Raw genomic sequence first — 25117 nt, 5'->3', positions numbered from 1 at the left:
CAGCATGATCAGGTGTCACCTCTAGGGATTTTTTAAAATTACTTTTTGGGGTAACCAAGATGCTAAATTTGCTTGCAATGATCCCTAGTTGCAAGTATCTTAAGTGTTGTATTAATTTGGACATTGTTATGAGATAAGCACATTGTCTTTTGTCATCTTTTAGGGAGAAAGTTCCAGGCTCAGGCTGTGGAATCTCTGAATAGAAAGGAAGTGGCACCTCAGGTGTTTTCATGTCGATAGTATTGACCGGGCTGCATCATCAATAGTGAGCTGCACGGATCAAGGAACTATCAGTGGAACAACTCCCGGTGTTCCTCTGTTCACTTTGTATACCAAACCCACGATCAGTGGGTTTAGATGTAGGTGTCCAGGCTAAGCGACCCAGGAAACGCAGATCGCTTTTGGTGAAGACTCCCGACAGCACAGTGGGGAGAGCTTTGTCCGAGAGAACGGGAGAGGTGGAAAGACACGGCCAAGGAGGAAGCCACTAGAGAGAGAAGGAGGAGGGGTTAGATCGCATTCCAAGGGAGCTTGGAGGAAAAACGGAATCAAAGAGGCGATAAGTGGAAGATCAACCAGGGGCAGCTTAGGCGCAGGAGTGAAGCCGGGAGAGAGCGGGGTTCAGGGGACACGAAGGAAGCGAGGTGTGGAGATAATTGAGCGGGTTCATTCCAGGCGCAGAAGACTCAGTCTATTAGTTCCTATTCCTCCGCCTACCTTTTCCTGGTTCAAGAGTAGCACTATAGCCCAGCAAGGAAAAGAGGCGCATCGATTTTCGCCGGGCGCGAAGAGGATCCCGCGCCTGGAAAGTAAAAGCGGGAAAGCGCACCGAGAGAACTGAAAAACAAAGCGGCGCCATGCAGTCCAGCAACCGTCCCGGCGGCTCAGCTTGGACGACTCCTGCGTGGAACTGGAGCCGCGACTCGCTCGGGAAGGTAGACGGCTCCAGGGGTGGCGTGGACGCGGCGTGGTCAGGGAGCAAAGCCAACGGAAGCAGAGACCCCTACGGGCGGGACGAAGACCTGGCCAAGCTGGAGATCGCCGTGCTGGCTCTGACCTTCGCCTTAGCTCTGCTGGGCAACTTTTTCGTGCTGTTAGCGCTGCACCACACGCCGCGCAAAAAGGCATCCCGCATGCATCTTTTCATCCGGCACCTGAGCCTGGCCGACCTGGCCGTAGCTTTCTTCCAGATCTTACCCCAACTGTGCTGGGAAGTGACGCACCGCTTCCACGGGCCCGACGGGCTCTGCCGCGTGGTGAAACACCTGCAGGTGTTCGGCATGTTCGCCTCGGCTTACATGTTGGTGGTGATGACGGCCGACCGGTACATCGCCGTGTGCCACCCGCTCAAGACGCTACAGCAGCCGAGCAAGCGCTCGCGCTGCATGATCGCGGCCGCCTGGGCGCTCAGCTTCTTGCTCAGCGTGCCCCAGTACTTCATCTTCTCCCTCAGCGAGGTGGAGAGCGGCTCGCAGGTCTACGACTGCTGGGCGCACTTCATCAAGCCGTGGGGGGCTCGCGCCTACATCACTTGGATGGCCGGCAGTATCTTCGTGGCGCCCGTCCTCATCCTGGCCACCTGCTACGGCTTCATCTGTTACCACATCTGGAGCAACGTCCGGGACAAGACGCGGCGGCAGAAGCGAGAGAGGGCTCCGCCACACGAGGGCGCCCTGCGCAAGGGGCTGCTCTTCACGCCTCAGGTCAGCAGCGTCAAAAGCATCTCCCGCGCCAAGATCCGCACCGTCAAGATGACCTTCGTGATCGTTTCGGCTTATATTGTGTGTTGGGCCCCTTTCTTCTCGGTACAGATGCGTTCCGTCTGGGACGACCACGCCTCCTGGCAGGGTAGGTACTGCGGTCAGATCAGCTACTGATCCTGCCTAGTATCTGGCTCCCTGGCATATGACTCCAGACAAAAGTCATTCGCTTGGGCCCTTGCAAGGTGCTTAAAACATAGCTGCGCTGCACTTTTAAGCTGTTCTTCACCCGTGTTGATGCCAGCTGGATTTTAATCCAAATTAAGAAACTTCTGCCCAATTTGGGACACTTTGGAAACAGCCAGGTACCATTCTTCCTCTGTCTCTCTCCCCTCCTAAACAATTATCCTGCTCTGCTGCACTTCCAACTTTCACTGCCAGGAAAGCAACTGCAGCTGCTTTCTTTTCTGTGAACATATACAGTTGCATATGTATACCTGTTCATATAAAATCATATGCAAATTAAATCCATATATACAGAATTAAAGCTTGTAAATGTACATAAAAGTAAGCAGAACAAAAAGCTTTAAAATGAAATATTTATTTCTTGCACTTTCCCAGTTTGGTACTATATCTGTTGCAGCTGTACATAACTTCCTCAGCAATATTTGTGTGACATTAAGAATGTCTTGATTAGAAACATAGCAGGAAAATATGTATATATGTTATATAAATTTATATATGTCTCTTACTGTTCAATTGCTTTTTTGAACCAGCTAACCTATGTACTGTTTCATGATTTTTTCCCGTTCCTTGAAGGATTTCATCCCAGTCCTCAGCCCAAAAAGTCACCTTGCGGTATTTATTCAGCTGATTCATTTGGGAGCTGGGTAGAAAAGAAAAGAAAAAATGTTGTAGCATTTCAGTGGTGGGCTCCTCTTTTTTTTTAAAAAAAATCTGCACAACTGAAAAGTGAGCATTTCAGAAAAAAGAGAAACAGTAAATTTTAAAAGCCAGATTTTGAGCCATTAATCTTCAGCACGTCAGGCAAATATAGCCCTGGCATGCTAGTGGAATACCATGCAAAAGCAGCCTGGATCAGAGATCTGCAGGGGAGCAAACATTTATTCAGTTGAGGGGCTGTTACTGTTTCTTTGCTCAACAGTTAATCAAGCTGCCTAGGAAAAGTAAAGTGAATCAGGCAAACCGGACAGCAATGGTTAAGCCAGAAAACAAACAAAATATGTTTGCCAGGGCTCAGGGTGAGTAAAGGATGGCATCATCTGTTGGTTGGTGATCTTTTCTCAACAGGATTCCAAGCCTACATTCCACTTACACCATTTTTTTTTGAAAGCAGAATGCTATTGTCCTGAATCTACAATATTTGGTGCCTCTCATTTATTACTCTCATTTATTTCAGTGATTGGAAACAGCATTCAGTCTTACCATGTTTGCACTTCAAGAGGACTTACTAAGCATATAGCTTTTTACATGATATATTTTGAGACTGTCTTTGAAAAAGTGTTCTGAAAGTCACATAAATCTAAAGAGACTCATTTAATATCTCATCTTAATGGTCATTCAATTGTAATCCTGGCCTGTTGCTGTTGGTCTGCAACACTTATTTGTAGTCCAAGGTTCCCTGTTGATGTTGTCCTGGGTTCCCGCAGGAACGGGTCTCAGCCCTCGCTGAGACAATTTAGTGGGTCCTCGCAAGGACGAAAGAAGCCAAATAAAAGACACCACACCAGGAGTTCTTCCAGATGAGAGAGCACGAAGAAAAGGGTTGTAAAAGGAGTGAATTCCCTTTAGATCGCAACAGTCTCTTTTATTATGCAGTTTTAGCAGGGAGGGGTAACTACAGCAAGGAGGGAATTAGCATATAGAAACTTAACATCACCAATCAGCAAGCGTTTAGAGTATACGTATTAGCAAAATACCACGTGTTTTTCAGGAAATCATGCATTTTACCTGAATAGAAACCCAACTCAGGAATGTAAAACTAACTCAGGGAAAGTTAGGGGCCCAAATCAGGGAGAGCAAAACTATGCATCTAACTCAGGGAAGGTTCAGCGGAATAGAAACCTAATTCAGGGAAATCAGAACTATGGGTACTATTAATCATGTCTGTCATGTAGCACTGAAAAAAGTCAAGTCAAGTTCTCCCGGCTGTGAGGCCTAAGAAAACCTGAACCAATGATATATCCATATGTCCTCTGTTTTATTTTTAAGATGGGTAAATGATATATCCATATGTCCTCTGTTTTATTTTTAAGATGGGTAATATTCTTCTAAAGCTATGACATCCCAGTGGATCCCCTCCGGGAGAGCCATGAGGAGCCAGCCCTTTTCAAAGGAATGGTTCCCGATTCAGAGTCTTCATCAGCCTCAGAGGCTAATTCTAAAAGAGGTTGTTTATATTCATTTTCAACAGTGTGCCTTAGTAAGAGGACATCATCTCCAATACTGTTTAGTCGTTGTTTCAAGAATGCTAGAACTCTCCCCATGACACATGGGCCAATTGTACATGCAAGGAGCAACAAAATCAGAGGACCAACTAGGGCAGAGAGGAGGGTGGTCAACCAGGGAGAGAGATTAAACATTCCCTGATACCACATGTGGGATTGAGAACGCTCTTTTTCTCTATCTTTCAATCGGGTATTTAATTCTGCCATAGAGTCAAGCACAACACCAGAACTTTCAGTGTAAAAACAACATTCTTCTTTCAAAGCTACACACAGACCGCCCTGTTTTAAGAATAGCAAGTCCAAACCCCTTCTATTTTGTAATACAACCTCGGAGAGAGAGGTCAGGGAATTTTGGAGGGCAACCATAGATTGCTCAATGCGTTTGAGATCAGCATCTATTTCAATACTGAGCCTGCGGATGTTTTTGTCAGCCACAACCATTCCTGCGATTCCAGTTGCAGCACCAGTGGCTCCTAGGCCCAGGAGAAGGGCCAAAGTCATAGTAGTAACCACCTCCCGTTTGGTTCGTGGAAGGTATTGGGGTGTTTCTATGCGAGAAAAGAACTCATTATTGGAAAAAACAGACATTTTAGGGAGAAGATAAACCTGAATGCAAAAAGCGTGTTTTGTGTGTAAAATGTCTCCACTGACACACGCAGTAGCACCCGTAGAGCAGGCCCAAATAGAGCCATTGGAAGGAATAAAGTACGGGCTGCTACAAGGGCATCATGCGCAGAGGAGACCAGGGACACCAATGGATTGTTGCTTTTAATCAAGGGCTGTAAAAAGGGCGAATTGACTTGTTTGTTTGGGCCCACAGGTGGGGATGTTTCTAAGGACATGGTAAGACGAATTATGAATATATTTCCTGGATGTCTGTAATCGGAATTATCTCTCGACCTTCCCCCCCATCTTTTCCCTTTAAGCCATTCAGTAATCGGAAGACTCCTTCCATGAGATGTAAAAGTAACAGTCATAGGATTGAGGCGAACGCCGCAGCAGGCCCAATTGGAGCAGGAATTCCAAGGCAAATTGTTATCAGGGCCTAGTACAGCTTTGATATAGTCAGTAGTATAGGGAGCAGTCCACCAAATCTTTCCGGTTGACACACATTGCCAGGACTTACAGTACCAATCAGAGATGGTCCCACATTCATCTAGGTGGGAGAGATCAGTAAGATGTCCTGGGCAGATATACAGGCCTGGACCAATTGCCCAGACGTCCCGAGGGGAAGGATTACATTTTGTTTTATGTTTAAATCCATGGCGCCGACCAGCATTTCAGCAAAGTCAAAGTAGAGTGCAGGAAACCAAGGCCACAGAGTTGGATTAGAGATGGAATGAAGGACGCCTCCTTGGAAGTCCAAAATAGTCCAAGTATAATTTATGGACGATGCAGGTTCTGCTGTGCTCCGGATAAGGAGCGCTGCGAACGGAGAGCTGCAGAGGTAGAAACGTGGGAAGAGGGCATGGAGCGAAGTACGCCAGAGGAGAAATGGGTAGCAGAGAGAAGGGAAATTTTCATGTACATTTAGGAAGAGAGGAAGAGGCATTAGGGACAGAAGAGGCAAGAGAGATCAGGGATAGGATCAGGAGGATCTTCATCTTTCTTTTTTGGTTGATTGAGATGACAGGGGCGAACACAGCGAGCCGGAACCCACAGGACTCGATCAGGCAATTGAACTGCAGCGTAGCCTTTTCCCCAGGTAATCAATTGAGCTGGACCTTTCCAAGCTGGATCCGAAGATGCCTATAATATACCAGAGGACGAGAAGAGGGAGGGAGGAGCGGAAAACTGTCTCGAGGCAGCAGTGGAGGCAGGAGATCCAGTTAGATTAAGAAAATTCAATGAATACAAGCAAACATTTAATACATTTTGCAACGCCGGGAGTGTCGGGGGGCTGATGCCTTTTGACCCCAAGTGTCTGTCCAAGGCCTGTTTAAGAGTCAAATTCGCTCTCTCTATAATGGCCTGGCCCTGGCTATTGAAAGGAATGCCGAATTTATGGATTATTGACCAGCGATGGCAAAATTGTGCAAAGGCAGAGCTCGTATAGGCTGGTCCATTGTCAGTTTTTAGAGTTTTTGGACATCCCAACGTTACGAAAGTCCGAATACAATGATTAATAACTTGTTTTGCGGTTTCACCCCTTTGCAAGGTTGCCATGATGAAACCTGAATATGTATAAAGGATGGATATTGAGTTACATCCATTTGCCATAGTTGACAGGGCACTGTTCCTCTGGGGTTGACCCCCATCGGAAGAGAGTTACCTTGGCGGCTGCAAGTAGGGCATTGATGTATGATCAGATGCCTCAGCAGCCGTGAAGCCAAATTGTTTCATGAGCGCCTTTTTGTTTTGATGAAAATAGGAGTGACTGTCCCAAGGAGAGACAGGAGAAAGTGTCAAAAGAGAGGAGGCAGAGGCCGCAGCGTCTGCTACATAACAAAATAGGGATGTGTACGTTTGTAAATGAGAGACTGTAAAGTTGTGAAAAGAGAAGTGAGATTAGAATCAAGAGAAGGGGACAAGTAAGATTGAAAAATAGTTTTTACTATTTGAGTAGACTGTCTAAGATGAGGTTGAAAGGTACTATGTGGAAGACAGAGAAAAAGACAATCAATCAATAAAAACCCAACTCCCACCCTTTTTATTCATGTGTGGAAGTTGTTCACTAACAAATCCATGCTATCAAAAACTTCCAAAAACAAACCACATTCTTAGCAAAATCACCATCTGTCTTACTTTTCTAACTTACTAAAACCTTCTCAGCACTCCTCTTAATTCTCTCTTCACATTCTGTAACTTTCTAACTTATCACATCCTATAACTTTCTAACTCATCTCTGAAATAGCTCCTAAAACAGGGCACATATTGTGCTGCTAAAAAAGAAAAAGAAACAATACAAACAGCAAATAAGGGGCACATTGAGTCAGATTCAAAAAAGAAAAATATGGCGGAAGCTTTAGGGTGAGTCTGTTTATGTGGAAAACCTGAATGCATTTTCCAAAAAACAGATTTACGCTTAAAAAAAAATGCATCCATACATAAGAAGATAGCCATGTGTCTGAAATGCTGTAGGGTTTCCTGCCTGGGCAGGGGGTTGGACTAGAAGACCTCCAAGGGTCCCTTCCAACTCTTATGATGTATGTGAACAGCTGCAAAAATACAAAGCTAAATGAAACATTTTTAGTCAACTCAGTGCTTTGAAAACATTTATAAAGGTATAGGTTTAATCAGGCAGGTTAAACCTCAAAAAGTTCCAGAAAAGATAAAAAATGAAAATTAAAAGCAAAACCAAAATTGTATGCATGATTAAAAATTAAAATCAAAATTGTTTTCATGGTGGAAAAGAAAATATATCTGCATAGTTTTTACATAGCCTTTTACAAAAGCAATGCTTCCAGAGAGCCTAATTGTCCCTCCCTTCTCAGACAAGAAAGAAGAGAGAGAAGAAAAAAAAATGGAGTGGGGGTGAATGGTTCTCCCCCGTAGCCCGCCCTTTTCCCTGGCACTACAAGGAACAAGGGGGGGGTAGTTAAGATAAGCCAGAGGGCAGAAAAAAAAAGTTAAAAGTAACTCACTGGAAAGACACTCTCATGCATATGAAGAGAAAAAAAAAAAAATCCAAAAGTAACTCACTTGCTTGCAAAAGGAAAAATACATTTTTTTATTTTTCCGAAAGTACCTGGCTGCTTGCATACGGAATTTATGCAGACAGATACACACACACACACACACACACACACACACATGCAGAGACAATTTCTCACACATGCACACATTTCTTGCAAATCCAAAAGACAACACAGAAATTTCACACCTTCTCAATGAGTTTTGCACATACACACATTCCATGCAAATCAAGCATCACAATTATCTCTACAATTCTTATGCAGGTCTGAAAATGATCACATACATACATACACAAGCACACACATCATCAAACAACATTTACAGACCTGGGGAACTTGTCTGAGAAAACTCAGCAGTTTAAATCATGACTGTGATTGTGGATCCTTTTAAGTCATTTTTGATAAGGCAGAGGTCCTGATTCTCTAAGTGACATCTGCAAGTAAAATGAGGCATTCAAAGATCATGTGCCAGATGAACAAAATTTTTGCAGGGGCTCTTGGACTTTCATGGAAAAAAGTTCCCAATGTTTCCCATGTAGTCGCTGTGAGCAAATTCTTTTCCAGATTGTTTCCAGATATAGAGAAGTAATTAAACCAAATCAATTGCTGGTTAATGTGAGTGATTGCACCCATGGGGGAAAGAGAGGGGTGCTCTGGGGGAAGGGAGGCAGGCAGGGGAAAGGAGGCAGTTTTCAAAGCAGGGATGGAAGAAACAGGCATTTGGTACAATACGCTTTCTAGCTCAATATGCTTTGAAGGTTCAGAGTGGGGGAAAGGAGGGTGCTCTGGGGAAGGGAGGCAGGCAGGGAAAGGAGGCTGTTTTCAAAGCAGGGATGGAAGAAACAGGCATTTGGTACAATACGCTTTCTAGCTCAATATGCTTTGAAGGTTCAGAGTGGGGGGAAAGGGAGGAGGAGGGAAAGGAATGAGCAGGCATAGGAACTGAAGGAACGGAGAGTAAATGCCGTAGGAAGTCTTTTAAATTTTTAAGCACCCGTACATTGATGTTCTCATGTATCGGCTGTCCCCCTCCTGCTGGATTGAGGTTTAAAGGGTAAGCCGATATCGGGGGTTCAGTTCTTAGAGAAAGAGAAGAAAGGGCGACCAAGGCAGAAAGAGTGCCTGCAGCTATGTCTGTATCCTCCGGTGGGGGGGGGGAGACGCTGCAGAAGGAGAAAGAGCTGTGTCTGCAGGGGGAGCAGAGGCAGCTACAGAGACAGAAGGAGACTAGAAAAGAGGTAAGAGATTTCTAGGAAAGAGGATAGACAGTGGTGCCATTAACTTTTTGCAAACAATTAGCCTTCTTCACCAGAGAGTAAAGCTCATTCCTATGCAATGATGAGACTTTCGAGTTCGAGGAGCCCATTACTTACGTGTGCACGTGTCGCGTCCCGGACGGGTAAGCAATGAGGGTGAAGGTGACGCACCGCTAGACAACGATCGCGCCTCTGGACAACACAACAGGTCCGGACGAGCCCCCAGATGTTGCTGTTGGTCTGCAACACTTATTTGTAGTCCAAGGTTCCCTGTTGATGTTGTCCTGGGTTCCCGCAGGAACGGGTCTCAGCCCTCGCTGAGACAATTTAGTGGGTCCTCGCAAGGACGAAAGAAGCCAAATAAAAGACACCACACCAGGAGTTCTTCCAGATGAGAGAGCACGAAGAAAAGGGTTGTAAAAGGAGTGAATTCCCTTTAGATCGCAACAGTCTCTTTTATTATGCAGTTTTAGCAGGAGGGTAACTACAGCAAGGAGAGAATTAGCATATAGAAACTTAACATCACCAATCAGCAAGCGTTTAGAGTATACGTATTAGCAAAATACCACGTGTTTTTCAGGAAATCATGCATTTTACCTGAATAGAAACCCAACTCAGGAATGTAAAACTAACTCAGGGAAAGTTAGGGGCCCAAATCAGGGAGAGCAAAACTATGCATCTAACTCAGGGAAGGTTCAGCGGAATAGAAACCTAATTCAGGGAAATCAGAACTATGGGTACTATTAATCATGTCTGTCATGTAGCACTGAAAAAAGTCAAGTCAAGTTCTCCCGGCTGTGAGGCCTAAGAAAACCTGAACCAATGATATATCCATACTGGCCAACATCTTTTTTTTATTATTTTGTCACAACAGTATACACAAACATAATATATAAGCAAAAGTATGCAACAACTATATTAATTTGATATAATGAAAGGGAACAATAGGGCAGGAATGGTAGGCACTTTTGTGCTCTTATGCACGCCCCTTATAGTCCTCTTAGGAATGGGGTGAGGTCAATAGTAGACAGTTTTTGGTTGAAGTTTTTGGGATTTTGAGAAGAGACCACAGAGTCAGGTAGTGTGTTCCAAGCGTTAACAACTCTGTTACAGAAGTCATATTTTCTGCAATCAAGATTGAAGCAGTTAACATTAAGTTTGAATCTATTGTTTGCTCTTGTATTATTGCGATTGAAGCTGAAGTAGTCTTTAACAGGAAGGACATTGCAATAGATGATTCTGTGTGTTAAACACAGGTCTTGTCGGAGTCGGCGGAGTTCTAAGTTTTCTAATCCCAGGATTTCAAGTCTGGTGGTATAAGGTATTTTGTTGTTTTCAGAGGAGTGGAGAACTCTTCTTGTAAAATATTTCTGGATGCGTTCAATTGTATTAATGTCAGAGATATGGTATGGGTTCCAGACAGGTGAGCTGTATTCAAGAATAGGTCTAGCAAATGTTTTGTATGCTCTGGTTAGTAGTGTAGAGTTTTTAGAAAAGAAGCTGCGTAAAATTAGGTTTACAACTCTTAGAGCTTTTTTTGCTATGGGCTTTGGCACTTAGATCATTTGATATGAAAACTCCAAGGTCTTTAACAGGGTGGGGGTCACCTTTAAGGTAATGTCCATCAAGCTTGTACTTAGTGTTAAGGTTCTTTTTCCCCAATATGTAAGACTGAGTATTTGCTGGTAGAGATTTGGAGTTGCCAAGTTTTAGACCAATCGGATACAAAGTCAAGGACTTTTTGAAGGGTAGAAGTATTGTTGTTGGTGTTAAATAGTTTGACATCGTCAGCAAAGAGGACACAATAACTTGAGATAAGGTCACAGAGATCATTTATGTATAGTATGAGGAGCGTTGGTCCAAGAATGCTGCCTTGGGGAACGCCACTTTTGACAGGAACAGGATTTGATAGAGCATTGCCAATTTTGACCACTTTTTGTCTGTTTGACAGGAAAGCAGTTATCCAATTATGAAGAGGTCCTGAAATGCCATAGGATTTTAGTTTTAGGAGAAGTTTATTATGTACTACTGAGTCAAGTACTACATAGATTGCAAACATATGCAAAAAACATATGCAAAAAAGATTGCATACATCGGCAGCAAAGCATGGATTCCGGGGCTCCAGGAGAACGCTGACATCCTAGCTGTTTAGGGGATCCCCAGTGGATCATAGCTCTCCCATAGAGACAGCGAAGAATGGAGGCACAGGCTGGCATGAACAGGGAAGTCACAAATTCCCTGGAGCGCCGGCATCAGCCTCTGACCCAGCAGGGATGGAAGATAGCCATTAGGAGCTGTCAAAACCCGGAGGAAAAAGAAAAAAGTACGAAAGAAAAGGAGAGCAAGGCGATCATCTGGGTGAGAAACTGAAGTCTTGAAACAAGCTTCCTTTTATATTTTCATCTCTCAAAATTTAAAAAGCTTTTTGAAAAGTTATGGCAAGTTAGATTAGAAGAGGAAGAAGTAAAAGAGACAATCATAACTTGGGTGAAAAATTTTGGTTAAGCAATAGAATTAGAGAAATGGCAACAACTATGGGAAAGGAATTATAAATTGACAATGGCAACAGCATATAAAGAAAACTTATATAATATGTTTTACAGATGGCATATTCCACCAGAAAGGCTAGAAAAAATGTTTAAAGATAAATCAGCTTGATGTTGGAAATGCTCGCATTTGCCGGGATCATATTATCATATGTGGTGGACATGTATAGAAGCAAAAAATTATTGGTTTAGAATACAGACATGGTTAAAGGAAATGCTACAAAAATCTATAGAATTAAAGCCAGAGATTTTCTTAGAGCTTTTTTGCTATGGGCTTTGGCACTTAGATCATTTGATATGAAAACTCAAGGTCTTTAACAGGAAGGACATTGCAATAGAGGATTCTGTGTGTTAAACACAGGTCTTGTCGGAGTCGGCGGAGTTCTAAGTTTTCTAATCCCAGGATTTCAAGTCTGGTATTTTGTTGTTTTCAGAGGAGTGGAGAACTCTTCTTGTAAAATATTTCTGGATGCGTTCAATTGTATTAATGTCAGAGATGTGGTATGGGTTCCAGACAGGTGAGCTGTATTCAAGAATAGGTCTAGCAAATGTTTTTTATGCTCTGGTTAGTAGTGTAGAGTTTTTGGAAAAAAAGCTGCATAAAATTAGGTTTACAACTCTTAGAGCCTTTTTGCTATGGGCTTTGGCACTTAGATCATTTGATATGAAAACTCAAGGTCTTTTGAAGGTAGAAGTATTGTTGTTGGTGTTAAATAGTTTGACATCAGCAAAGAGGACACAATAACTTGAGATAAGGTCACAGAGATCATTTATGTATAGTATGAGGAGCGTTGGTCCAAGAATGCTGCCTTGGGGAACGCCACTTTTGACAGGAACAGGATTTGATAGAGCATTGCCAATTTTGACCACTTTTTGTCTGTTTGACAGGAAAGCAGTTATCCAATTATGAAGAGGTCCTGAAATGCCATAGGATTTTAGTTTTAGGAGAAGTTTATTATGTACTACTGAGTCAAGTACTACATAGATTGCAAACATATGCAAAAAACATATGCAAAAAAGATTGCATACATCGGCAGCAAAGCATGGAATCCGGGGCTCCAGGAGAACGCTGACATCCTAGCTGTTTAGGGGATCCCCAGTGGATCATAGCTCTCCCATAGAGACAGCGAAGAATGGAGGCACAGGCTGGCATGAACAGGGAAGTCACAAATTCCCTGGAGCGCCGGCATCAGCCTCTGACCCAGCAGGGATGGAAGATAGCCATTAGGAGCTGTCAAAACCCGGAGGAAAAAGAAAAAAGTACGAAAGAAAAGGAGAGCAAGGCGATCATCTGGGTGAGAAACTGAAGCCTTGAAACAAGCTTCCTTTTATATTTTCATCTCTCAAAATTTAAAAAGCTTTTTGAAAAGTTATGGCAAAGAGGAGAGGGGAGGAAGAGAAATAAGACTACCTCCCCACTTCTGGAACAGCAGCGAAAGGGCGGAAGCCATGAATAAAGACTAATTACAGCAAATTCAAAATTAATTTAATGGACTGAAAGCAGATTGGACAAAGATATTTTGCATGGCTAATGAATTGTTATTTAAAAATTAAAATTTTGGAGTTGGAAGCTTAAAGTGGAAAGAAGATAGGTTTATTGTTATACTCAAAAGCATTTTAAATATGGTATGGCAAAAATAGAATACATGAATATTTTCAGAGACACTGTGTAAGAAATGGCTTGTTAACAATATGGGAGAGAGTGAAAGAAAAACATGGAAATACCAATGTGGCTTTCAACAATAGAAGCATTGACACATCCGAATATGATTAACATGAACAATATTGTATGTTATAAAGACATTTTAACTGAGAAGGGAGAGTTAAAACAGAAGAAAAACTTAGAAAAACAAGGGATTGAGACTGATTGGTACACAAGATTGCAAATACAATCAAGATATGATAAAGATTTGAAACAATATGGTTTTAATTTGGGGGAATCAGAGTTGGATCAGATATTGACTGGAAAGGATGAAAAATGATTAAAAGATTGTATAATTACTTATTGCAAGTTAGATTAGAAGAGGAAGAAGTAAAAGAGACAATCATAACTTGGGTGAAAAATTTTGGTTAAGCAATAGAATTAGAGAAATGGCAACAACTATGGGAAAGGAATTATAAATTGACAATGGCAACAGCATATAAAGAAAACTTATATAAAATGTTTTACAGATGGCATATTCCACCAGAAAGGCTAGAAAAAATGTTTAAAGATAAATCAGCTTGATGTTGGAAATGCTCGCATTTGCCGGGATCATATTATCATATGTGGTGGACATGTATAGAAGCAAAAAATTATTGGTTTAGAATACAGACATGGTTAAAGGAAATGCTACAAAAATCTATAGAATTAAAGCCAGAGATTTTCTTATTGGGTATTTTGCCAGAAAGATATAGCAAAGAAGAAAGGTATTTAATTATTCACGTAGTATCGGCAGCAAGAATTGTATTTGCGCAAAATTGGAAGTTAGAGAGAATCCCATCTGAAGATGAAGTAATAAAAAAGATTTTAGACTGTGCGGAAATGAATAGATTAACTTTAAGAATAAAAGATAAAGAGGAATCGGTGTATTTCAAGATGTGGGAAAGATTCTATGTATGGTTAGAAAAGAAACAGAAATAAAAGACAATAGATAGATAAACAATGTTAATAAATGGAAATTAAATGAGAGAAATGATAATGAAGAAATAAAAACCCAGATATCACCAGAGTAAATGGAAAAGGGGGAAGAAGTAGAGAAGATTATAAATATAAATGTACAATTATGAAATGATAGCTTGGGTAAAATAGAAAAGAAACTGAAAAGAAAGTATATATTATCAGAAGATTGGAGTTGCTCAGATACCAAACAAGGAAAATATCGTACAACAAAGAAGAAAGAAAGAAGAGATGAATAGAGGGTAAGATAGAGAAGGTGAAGGGGAGAGAGAGGGATGGAGGGAAGGAGAAGAAGATGAGAAAGGAGGAAGAAGAAGGTAGGAAAGGAAGAAGGACGGAGGGAAAAGAGGAGAAGAAGGCTTGTAAAACAGAGGGAAAGAAAGAGTAGAAGAGCAACTCCAAATGCAATTAAAATGTTTTATTTGTGTGTTTTCTTTAGAAAGAATATGTATGATTATCTATGAATAAATGTGCTAGGGTTTCAGCCTAAAATTTAAATGCTGTACATCAGTACATACGTCTGTAACCTTGTTCAGAGTTTTGGAAGATATTGGAAATTACCTTACACATGTCAACAAGTTTAAATATCAGTGTCATAGGATTTTATATTAGAGTGTTCCAAAGAAGAGAATATGTATGATTATCTATGAATAAGAAAATGTACATTTACAATATGTGTATAAGAAATAAAAATAAAAACTTTTATTAAAAAATGTAATCCTGACTAAATAAGGATGCACCATAACTTCCAAGTCTTTCATTTACTACAGTTCACTTAGAAATAAATAGATTGGCTCAAGGAACCCAATATTACCAAACTGAAACCCAGTATCAGGATTCTCTTGATTTTGCATAAACTATTTTCCCCTATTAAATTCAGGATAGGATTTAGCTAACTTTTATACATATATATATACACACACACACACACACATACATACATATATACACACATACATACATACATACATACATACATACGTACATACATACAATTTAATTTTATGCACATTTCCATATGTATTTCAGGTGGTCTTTATGAATAAATGTACAATTATGAAATGATAGCTTGGGTAAAATAGAAAAGAAACAGAAATAAAAGACAATAGATAGATAAACAATGTTAATAAATGGAAATTAAATGAGAGAAATGATAATGAAGAAATAAAACCCAGATATCACCAGAGTAAATGGAAAAGGGGAAGAAGTAGAAGATTATAAATATAAATGTACAATTATGAAATGATAGCTTGGGTAAAATAGAAAAGAAACAGAAATAAAAGACAATAGATAGATAAACAATGTTAATAAATGGAAATTAAATGAGAGAAATGATAATGAAGAAATAAAACCCAGATATCACCAGAGTAAATGGAAAAGGGGAAGAAGTAGAAGATTATAAATATAAATGTACAATTATGAAATGATAGCTTGGGTAAAATAGAAAAGAAACTGAAAAGAAAGTATATATTATCAGAAGATTGGAGTTGCTCAGATACCAAACAAGGAAAATATCGTACAACAAAGAAGAAAGGTATTTAATTATTCACGTAGTATCGGCAGCAAGAATTGTATTTGCGCAAAATTGGAAGTTAGAGAGAATCCCATCTGAAGATGAAGTAATAAAAAAGATTTTAGACTGTGCGGAAATGAATAGATTAACTTTAAGAATAAAAGATAAAGAGGAATCGGTGTATTTCAAGATGTGGGAAAGATTCTATGTATGGTTAGAAAAGAAACAGAAATAAAAGACAATAGATAGATAAACAATGTTAATAAATGGAAATTAAATGAGAGAAATGATAATGAAGAAATAAAAACCCAGATATCACCAGAGTAAATGGAAAAGGGGGAAGAAGTAGAGAAGATTATAAATATAAATGTACAATTATGAAATGATAGCTTGGGTAAAATAGAAAAGAAACTGAAAAGAAAGTATATATTATCAGAAGATTGGAGTTGCTCAGATACCAAACAAGGAAAATATCGTACAACAAAGAAGAAAGAAAGAAGAGATGAATAGAGGGTAAGATAGAGAAGGTGAAGGTTTTAATTTGGGGATTCCTAATCCACCTTCCTTTTGATTTTGATACCACATTTTCTTCACTAATCTAGGTCTTTTCCACCATTGCAAAATTTGTCCAATTTTTCTGATATCCTTCAATATCTTTCTCTGTCAAATGTTTTATTTGTGTGTTTTCTTTAGAAAGAATATGTATGATTATCTATGAATAAGAAAATGTACATTTACAATATGTGTATAAGAAAATAAAAAATAAAAAACTTTTTATTAAAAAAATGTAATCCTGACTAAATAAGGATGCACCATAAACTTAAATGCACCATAACTTCCAAGTCTTTCATTTACTACAGTTCACTTAGAAATAAATAGATTGGCTCAAGGAACCCAATATTACCAAACTGAAACCCAGTATCAGGATTCTCTTGATTTTGCATAAACTATTTTCCCCCTATTAAATTCAGGATAGGATTTAGCTAACTTTTATACATACATACGTACATACATACATACATACACACACACACACACACACACACACACACACATACATACCCACATACATACATACATACATACAATTTAATTTTATGCACATTTCCATATGTATTTCAGGTGGTCTTTATGAATAAATGTGCTAGGGTTTCAGCCTAAAATTTAAATGCTGTACATCAGTACATACGTCTGTAACCTTGTTCAGAGTTTTTGGAAGATATTGGAAATTACCTTACACATGTCAACAAGTTTAAATATCAGTGTCATAGGATTTTATATTAGAGTGTTCCAAAAGAAGAGAATATGTGCAGCTCAAGTTTGAACTATGTTTTTTTTGCTCTCTGAGCTTGGTTGTTTGCTTGCAGACATTTTGTTATCTAACTAGGTAACATTTGCTAGTGAGCATAGGGTTTATTTGCTTGAGGGTGTTTCACTACCCAGATAGTAACATCTTCAGTGCTAGTGAGTGTGGGCTTTCCAGCAAAAAACAATACCCTAATCAAGGAATTACCAAGGAGAAAAATACACCCCACCAACACTGGCAGAGCAAACAGGGAGCAAACCCCCCACTTGCACTGAATTTAAACTCATTTCCATTGAGTTTAAATCACCAAAGTTTAAACATTAAAAAATACTGTTTTATATATTTCTTTTTTTTATTATTATTATTATTTTAAACGTTACAAACAAAAAAGAAAATACATTTTCCACCCTTGTGCTATACATAAAAAAAAAAAGGAAGATTTGGGTCTTCGGATATATCCTCATGATTGCCAAAATCCACGTTCTCGAGGTACAGGTACCGAAGCGTCCAATGTTCCAAGCGCATAGTCCACAAATGGTTTCCAAGTCTTCCAAAAAATATCTTCTTTATACACACCACTTCTAATTTTAATATCACATGTCATTTTATCATTTAAAGCTAATTTCCACATTTCAGAATTCCACTCTTCAATTCTAAAAATCACATCTAGTTTCCAATATCTAGCTATTATAATTCTACCTATTATAATCATAATTCTAATCAATTCTTTTTCATATTTTGTTAATTCTATTTCCTTAATTACCAACAATAATATAGTTTCCACTCTCAATGTTATTACTTTCCCCATCATTTCAAATATCATTTTCTCCAATTGTTGCCAAAACTTTTTAACCTTATCACATTTATACCACATATGTTCATAAGTCCCCAATTCCATCTCACATCTCCAACATTTTTTACTAATTTTTTTATCCATTTGTGACAATCTTACTGGAGTCAAATACCATTTCCAAACAACTTTATAATTATGCTCTTTAATCCTTATAGATAAAGTTCTCATAATTCTACTATTCCAATTCACATTCCAATCTGACTCTGGTATTTCAATATTAAGATCTTTTTCCCAATTTGTCCTCATCACTCTTTGTAGTTTTTCATCAGAGTTTATAATCTTATAAACCCTGCTAACGAGTCCCTTTAGCCCAATTTCATCTTTCATAATCCGAGATACTAAATATTCAAATTCAGTTTCACATCTATTTATCGAATAGTTTTCCCTTAATTTTTTTGTCCATTTTCTATCTGTATTTTTCAAACCAGCTTAACCCTAATTTTTCAATAATTTCTTTGTTCCTCCTTTCATTTTCTAAAACTTTTAACCAATCTCTAATAGTTTCTATATTTTCATCTTTAATCGCTTCATTACGTCTTATATTATTTTTAATCGGCCAATTTCCAATTGTCTTCCCCAAAAAGATTATATCCGGAATTAAAATTTTAACAAATTTATTCCACATTTTACTTAATCCCTTTAACCAATAACTTCTAATTACACATTTTAAGTTTGCTTTATCTAAAAACCACCTTGATCCAAATTTCTCTATATCCCTTAACTCTAAGTCTCTCCAATGATTATCTTCACCTTTAAGTATTTTTACCACTACCATATGCACAGTAATAATTAAATAATTTGGGGGTTCCTAATCCACCTTCCTTTTGATTTTGATACCACATTTTCTTCACTAATCTAGGTCTTTTCCCACCATTGCAAAATTTGTCCAATTTTTTCTGATATCCTTCAATATCTTTCTCTGTCAAATGTTTTATATATTTCTTTCCTATATACTTTTGAGGAAAACACAGTAACTTGTGTAGATTTTAAAGCAGGAATATATTTTTCATTGTCATATACCAATGCATAGAACTGCCACTGTATTACAAAAAACCTTTCTGCCTGGAAATATACATCCAATAGAAGCCTACACTTTACCAGATAGGATGATAGTATGATACCCCTGTGCAAATTAATTGAGATTAAACTCTGTTGAATTCACTGGTGTCTATTTTTGGCTACATAGCCCAAAAGTTTTGGCTACTTATAAAATGCTGAAAATTTAACAACTAATCACAATCAGCCAGCTGAATGCAACTTTTGCATTTAATAAAAAATATGTGCTGTCCTTTAAATTGATGAGATGAAATAATTTCTCGATTAAAATTAAGGAAAAAATATCTAGTATCTGTGTGATCATTTTCCTTTTCATTATTTTGTTCTAATCTTCCACAATAAATAGCAAAACTAGAAAGTTTGTTATCATCTCATTGGCTTACCAGAATAAGGGGAATTCAAGCATAAATGCCATCCTCACAATTTCTGCTCTGAAAAAAGATCTCAAATTCTCTAACTTGCATTTCCACTTAAATTTACAGTGAAAGATACCACAAGGAATATTTGCTTTCTAAATTGCCACATACCAATACTGACTTTGTTGCTGTAAGCAATATTAAATAGTACACCAATTTTACATCTGAATTCTGTTCTACAATAAATTCAGATGATTCTTTAATTTCAAGGTCATGGATAGCCATTTGTTATTTGTGGTGATATACAATATTGTGTCTGTTTTAGCTAGTTCACCCCAAATTTGCCCATGGTTAGCTGACTTGCACATTATTAACCGAACGATGGAGAATCTTTTTTATTTAAAAAAAAATGGCACTGAGTGTTGTATTCTTGGAGGAAGTTCCTATCCTCCAAGCAAGCTTGACAGCAGAAGCTTTAATATTAGCAATAGGACAGTTCCCTGGAGGCCATCTGAGTTGCATGGAAGATGGAAATTATGGCTGCTTCCTTCTCGGCAGTATATTGTTTTTGGTAGTCACCTTGGTCATCTTCATAGTAGGCCTGATATTTTCTGTAAATTTGTTTTAAGATGATTTGTGTGTATTATAAATGTAAAATGTACTAAATGGGTCTGGCCCACGGGACGGCTGAAGAACAGGCCGCGGCTGGGGCTCTAGACCATGTCGTGCCTTTGCGGCCTCTGACCCGGCGTAGGTCTCAACCAGCTCCTTGGTTTTCCAAGGAGCTGAGGGAGATGAAACGCCAGAGAAGACGCCTAGAGAGTGCCTGGAGATCCAGCCGTTCGGAAGCTGACCGGACACTAGTTAGGTCATATAGTCGGACCTACCTAGTGGCATTGAGGGAAGCGAAGCGTTCTTACGTTTCCTCCCTCATTACATCGGCAGATAACTGCCCTGTTTCAGGTGACCCGCTCTCTCCTTCAACAGGAGGTGCGGGCGGACCCCTTACAAGGGCGTGCCGAGGATTTTAGTGTTTATCTATACAATAAAATCGCTCAGTTTCGGGACGGGTTGGATCAAAATTGGGTAGATCCAGGTGAGATGTTGAAGACCCGTCTTGTTGAGACTGTTTGGGATGGGTTTGACCCTGTGACTCCTGAGGACATGTACAGGTTGTTGGGGAGGTTGAATGCCACCACATGTTTACTGGACCCGTGCCACTCCTGGCTGGTGCTGGCCACGCAGGAGGTGACACGAGGCTGGCTCCGGGGGATTATTAATGCTTCTTTGTTGTAAGGGGTTTTTCCTGCTGCCTTGAAAGAGGCGGTGGTGAGACCCCTCCTCAAGAAGCCTTCCCTGGACCCAGCTGTTTTAGGAAATTATCGAACGGTCTCCAACCTTCGCTTTGTGGCGAAGGTTGTAGAGAGTGTGGTGGCACGTCAACTACCCCAATATCTAGATGAAAGTGTCTATCTAGACCCGTTCCAGTCTGGCTTTCGGCCCAGATACAGTACGGAGACGGCTTTGGTCGCGTTGGTTGATGACCTCTGGAGGGCCCGGGACAGAGGTTATTCCTCTGCCCTGGTCCTATTAGACCTCTCAGCGGCTTTTGATACCATCGACCATGGTATCCTGCTGCACCGGCTGGGGAGTTTGGGAGTGGGAGGCACCGTTTATCGGTGGCTCTCCTCCTATCTCTCTGACCGGTCGCAGACAGTGTTGGCAGGGGGGCAGAGATCGACCACAAGGCGCCTCACGTGTGGGGTGCCGCAGGGGTTGATTCTCTCGCCCCTCCTGTTCAACATCTATATGAAGCCGCTGGGTGAGATCATCAGTGGTTTTGGGGTGAGTTACCAACTGTACGCTGACGATACACAGCTGTACTTTTCCACCCCAGGCCACCCCAACAAAGCTGTCGAAGTACTGTCCCGGTGTCTGGAAGCCGTACGGGTCTGGATGAGGAGAAACAGGCTCAAGCTCAACCCCTCCAAGACGGAGTGGCTGTGGATGCCGGCACCCCGGTACAGTCAGCTGCAACCACGGCTGACTGTTGGGGGCGAGTCATTGGCCCCGATGGAGGGTGTGCAACTTAGGCGTTCTCCTGGATGGTGGTTGTCTTTGAAGATCACTTGTGACCGTCTCCAGGAGAGCTTTTATCAGGTTCGCCTGATTAGCCAGTTGCGCCTTCCTTGACCGGGATGCCCTATGCGTCACTCATGCTCTTGTTACCTCTCGCTTGGATTACTGCAATGCTCTCTACATGGGGCTCCCTTGAAGAGCACCCGGAGGCTCAGTTGGTTCAGAATGCAGCTGCATGGGTGATAGACTGTGGTCTTTCGGGTGCACTTCAAGGTTTTGGTTACTACCTTCAAAGCGTTCCGTGGCTTAGGGCCAGTTTACTTACGGGACCGCCTACTGCTACCGATTGCCTCCCACTGACCCGTGCGCTCTCACAGAGAGGGACTCTTCAGGGTGCCGTCCGCCAAGCAATGTCGGCTGGTGGTCCCCAGGGGAAGGGCCTTCTCTGTGGGGCTCCCACCCTCTGGAATGAACTTCCCCCAGGACTCCGTCAACTGCCTGACCTTCGGACCTTTTGCCGCGAGTTGAAGACATATCTATTTATTCGCGCAGGACTGGCATAGAATTTTTAGTAGTTTTTAATATTTGGATTTAAATTTTATCGGGTTTTATGGTTTTAAATGGATTTTAATTTGGCCTTATATTTAATAAGTTTTTTAATTATTGTTTTTATTGTGCACTTTTTATTGTTTTATTTGGCTGTGAACCGCCCTGAGTCCTTCGGGAGAAGGGCGGTATAAAAATTTAATTAATCATCATCATCATCATCATCATCATCATCATCATCATCATCATCATCATCATCTATGAACAAGCCACAAAGGATAGGATAGGATAGGATAGGATAGGATAGGATAGGATAGGATAGGATAGGATAGGATAGGATAGGATAGGATAGGATAGGTCTTCAAGTCCAACACCCTGCTCAGGCTATATCATTTCAGACAAACGGTTGTCCAATCTTTTCTTTAAAACTTCCAGTGCTGGAGCATTCACAATTACTGGAGGCAAGTTGTTCCACTTATTAATTGTTCTGTCAGGAAATTTCTCCTAAGTTGCTTCTCTCCTAAATTAGTTTCCATCAATTGCTTCTTGTCCTGCCCTCAGGTGCTTTGGAGAATAGCTTGACTCCCTCTGCTTTGGCAACCCCTGAGATATAGGAACAGTGCTATCATGTCACCCTGAGTTCTTCTTTTATTAAACTAGATATACCCAATTCCAGCAACTGTTCTTTATATGTGTTAGCCTCCAGTTCCCTAATCATCTTTCACTCTTTCTAGAGTCAACATCTTTTTTACATCATGGCGACCAAAACTGGATGCAGTATTCCAAGTGTGGCTAAATATAATAAATGACAGAGTTCTAAAACTTTTGTCGAGTTATAATTGTAAATCAAAGTAACCTGCTCCTAAACCATAACTAAAATAAAAGTATAGTGAAAGGAACAAAAGGTAGGTTAGACAAAAGTAGAATGTGAATCTATTGTGATGGACGACACATTCAATATGGTCCAGTAGCTTAGTCATTTATTTATTTATTTGTTCTGTTTATTGAATTTATATGGCCACCCATCTAAGAAAGCAACTCTGGGCAGGCAACAGAATAAGAACTGTCTTCCTGGGAGGAGAGAAAGAGAACTAGCAGGGTTGACCAAATGCTGCAACAAAGAAGCCATGCCTGATCCTTCCAAATGATTTGTCTTGATTCAGCAGGACCCAGAATGTTCCCTTCCTGCCAGAACTGATGGGGCAAATAGCTTAGGAGAGACAGTTCCTCTAATATCCCACTTAATACCACAAATTGCAGCCAGAAGCCTAACACGGACATATTGTGGTTATTAGAGCAACTATACTGAAGGAGTATTTTGAATGGAGTATAAATACCAGTTTACCTTTGAAAATGTAATGCAGAATTATAATCTTACAAAACGTGATGCAGATTTTTCTTAGAGCTTGCTTTTAAAGAAATATTAGCATACTAAATTGTAGGTCTTTGCTAAATAATGCTCTACTTTTCTCAAACCATTATATGCCCAATAAACTTTCATATAAACTTAGATGCAACAACTGGCAATACTGTTTATTTCTTCAGTCTCTTTTAACCTGTTAATTTTCTTGTCCTAATGAATACCATTAGAATTTGGACTCTTTTTTTTTTTAACAACGATTTAATAAGCCTTAATCCCAAAGGTGCTTTTTCAAGAGGCAACTAGACATGCTGTTTTTTCTTTGAAAACATTTCAACCAGATGTGAAGAAGCATCCTGGATTAGAAGCAAAACATCTTGCTGTTTTCAGTATTCTAAGTGTAAAACACAACACCCAGGGTTCTGAAGTTCTGCCTCAAGCTCCTAAAAAATGGGGCATTTGATTTCACTTTGTTTCCAATATCCTGCAATTGTGTTTGTCCTTTTTTAATTCTTAAAACAGAGACTTGGAGAATGCATTACAAATGAAGTAGGCATATGTTCTGCTCTTAATTGCATCTTATATAGAAAGAAGAATTAAGAGAGTATGTGTACATGTTTAGACATTTAAAAGAAACATTTTGGACATTAATTAAAACTTCTGTTTGCCCAGTTGGTAAGTTTACTGCTGTTTTTAAATTGTTTGCTACTGGGATATTAGAATTCATGGGTTACAATGTAGCATTCTTGTCCTTTTTCTCCTGTCCTTTCTTTTGCAATATTTTCGGAGACTGCCCAATTTGGGACACTTTGGAAACAGCCAGGTACCATTCTTCCTCTGTCTGGTGGGCGGGCTGGAGCCATGGGCGTCCTGGGCGCCCCTACAGCCCAGTGGCGGAATGGCGGCCCGCAGCCCCGGGTGGCGGGATCGGTGGCGGCCCAGCTCAAACTCCTGCCCATGAGCGACCAGATCCGGGAGCTGCAGACCATCATCGCGACAAGTAGCGCCCCTGGCGTGTGCAGGCGCCGAGGAGGCCACGCACGCCGGTCCCGAATCACAGCGTGACCAATCGGGAAGCGGGCAGGCCCGACCTCGGGAAACCCTAGGTCGGGCACGTACTAAGCCCCACTGGGCGTTGCGGAAGTAGACTCTGGGCCCCTCGGCATCTGATTCTGGACACACGGATATGGTTGGGGAACCAGTCGGACGGGCTCCAGGCGCATGCGCTGGTGGACTCAGGGCCACAACAAACTTTATGGACCAGGCCTTTGTGACCCAGTTTGCGGTCCCGTGGTTCCGTGGACCCTCCGATGCGGGTAGAGACAATTGATGGGCGAGAACTGGTGTCCGGCCCCATTAAATTCGCCACCCAGCCTTTGCGCCTGGCTATTGGGGACCATGAGGAGGCGACCCAGTTTTATGTCACGGCGGACCTTCATTTTCGCTTGGTCCTTGGGTTGGCCTGGCTTCGGACCCACGATCCTCAGGTGGCCTGGTCGCGAACGCCATCTCTTTCCCGAGTCTGCAGTGCGTCGATCACATCCGCCACACCTGTGCCGGCCAGAACGTCCCACCGCTGCCATCACCTTGCCTCCTGAGCTGGCGGACTTCGCCGGCGTGTTCAGCGAGAAGGAGGCGGACCGACTACCCGCATCGGCCCCTCGATTGCCCGTGGACCTTCTGCCCAACGCACCACTGCCTGTGGGACGCCTGTATTCCATGTCGGAGCCCGAGTTGGCCGCCTCAGGGACTTCCTGGACAAAAACCTGGCCCGAGGGTTCATC

The 25117-nt window shown here is 41.0% G+C and overlaps 1 protein-coding gene across 1 annotated transcript in view; it reads left to right on the top strand.

Moving 5' to 3' along the window:
* Positions 1 to 857: 857 nt before the first annotated feature.
* The window catches only part of AVPR1A (arginine vasopressin receptor 1A), a 33120-nt gene continuing 8860 nt past the window's right edge, over positions 858 to 25117 (top strand). The window contains exon 1 of the mRNA XM_058191647.1: positions 858 to 1848. Within this exon, the coding sequence (XP_058047630.1) occupies positions 858 to 1848 (991 nt within the window). The remainder of the gene's footprint in view (positions 1849 to 25117) is intronic.

This window comes from Ahaetulla prasina, chromosome 7 (genome assembly GCF_028640845.1).
Source record: "Ahaetulla prasina isolate Xishuangbanna chromosome 7, ASM2864084v1, whole genome shotgun sequence".
Lineage (NCBI taxonomy): Eukaryota > Metazoa > Chordata > Lepidosauria > Squamata > Colubridae > Ahaetulla > Ahaetulla prasina.
This window is presented reverse-complemented; position numbering and strand designations above follow the sequence as displayed.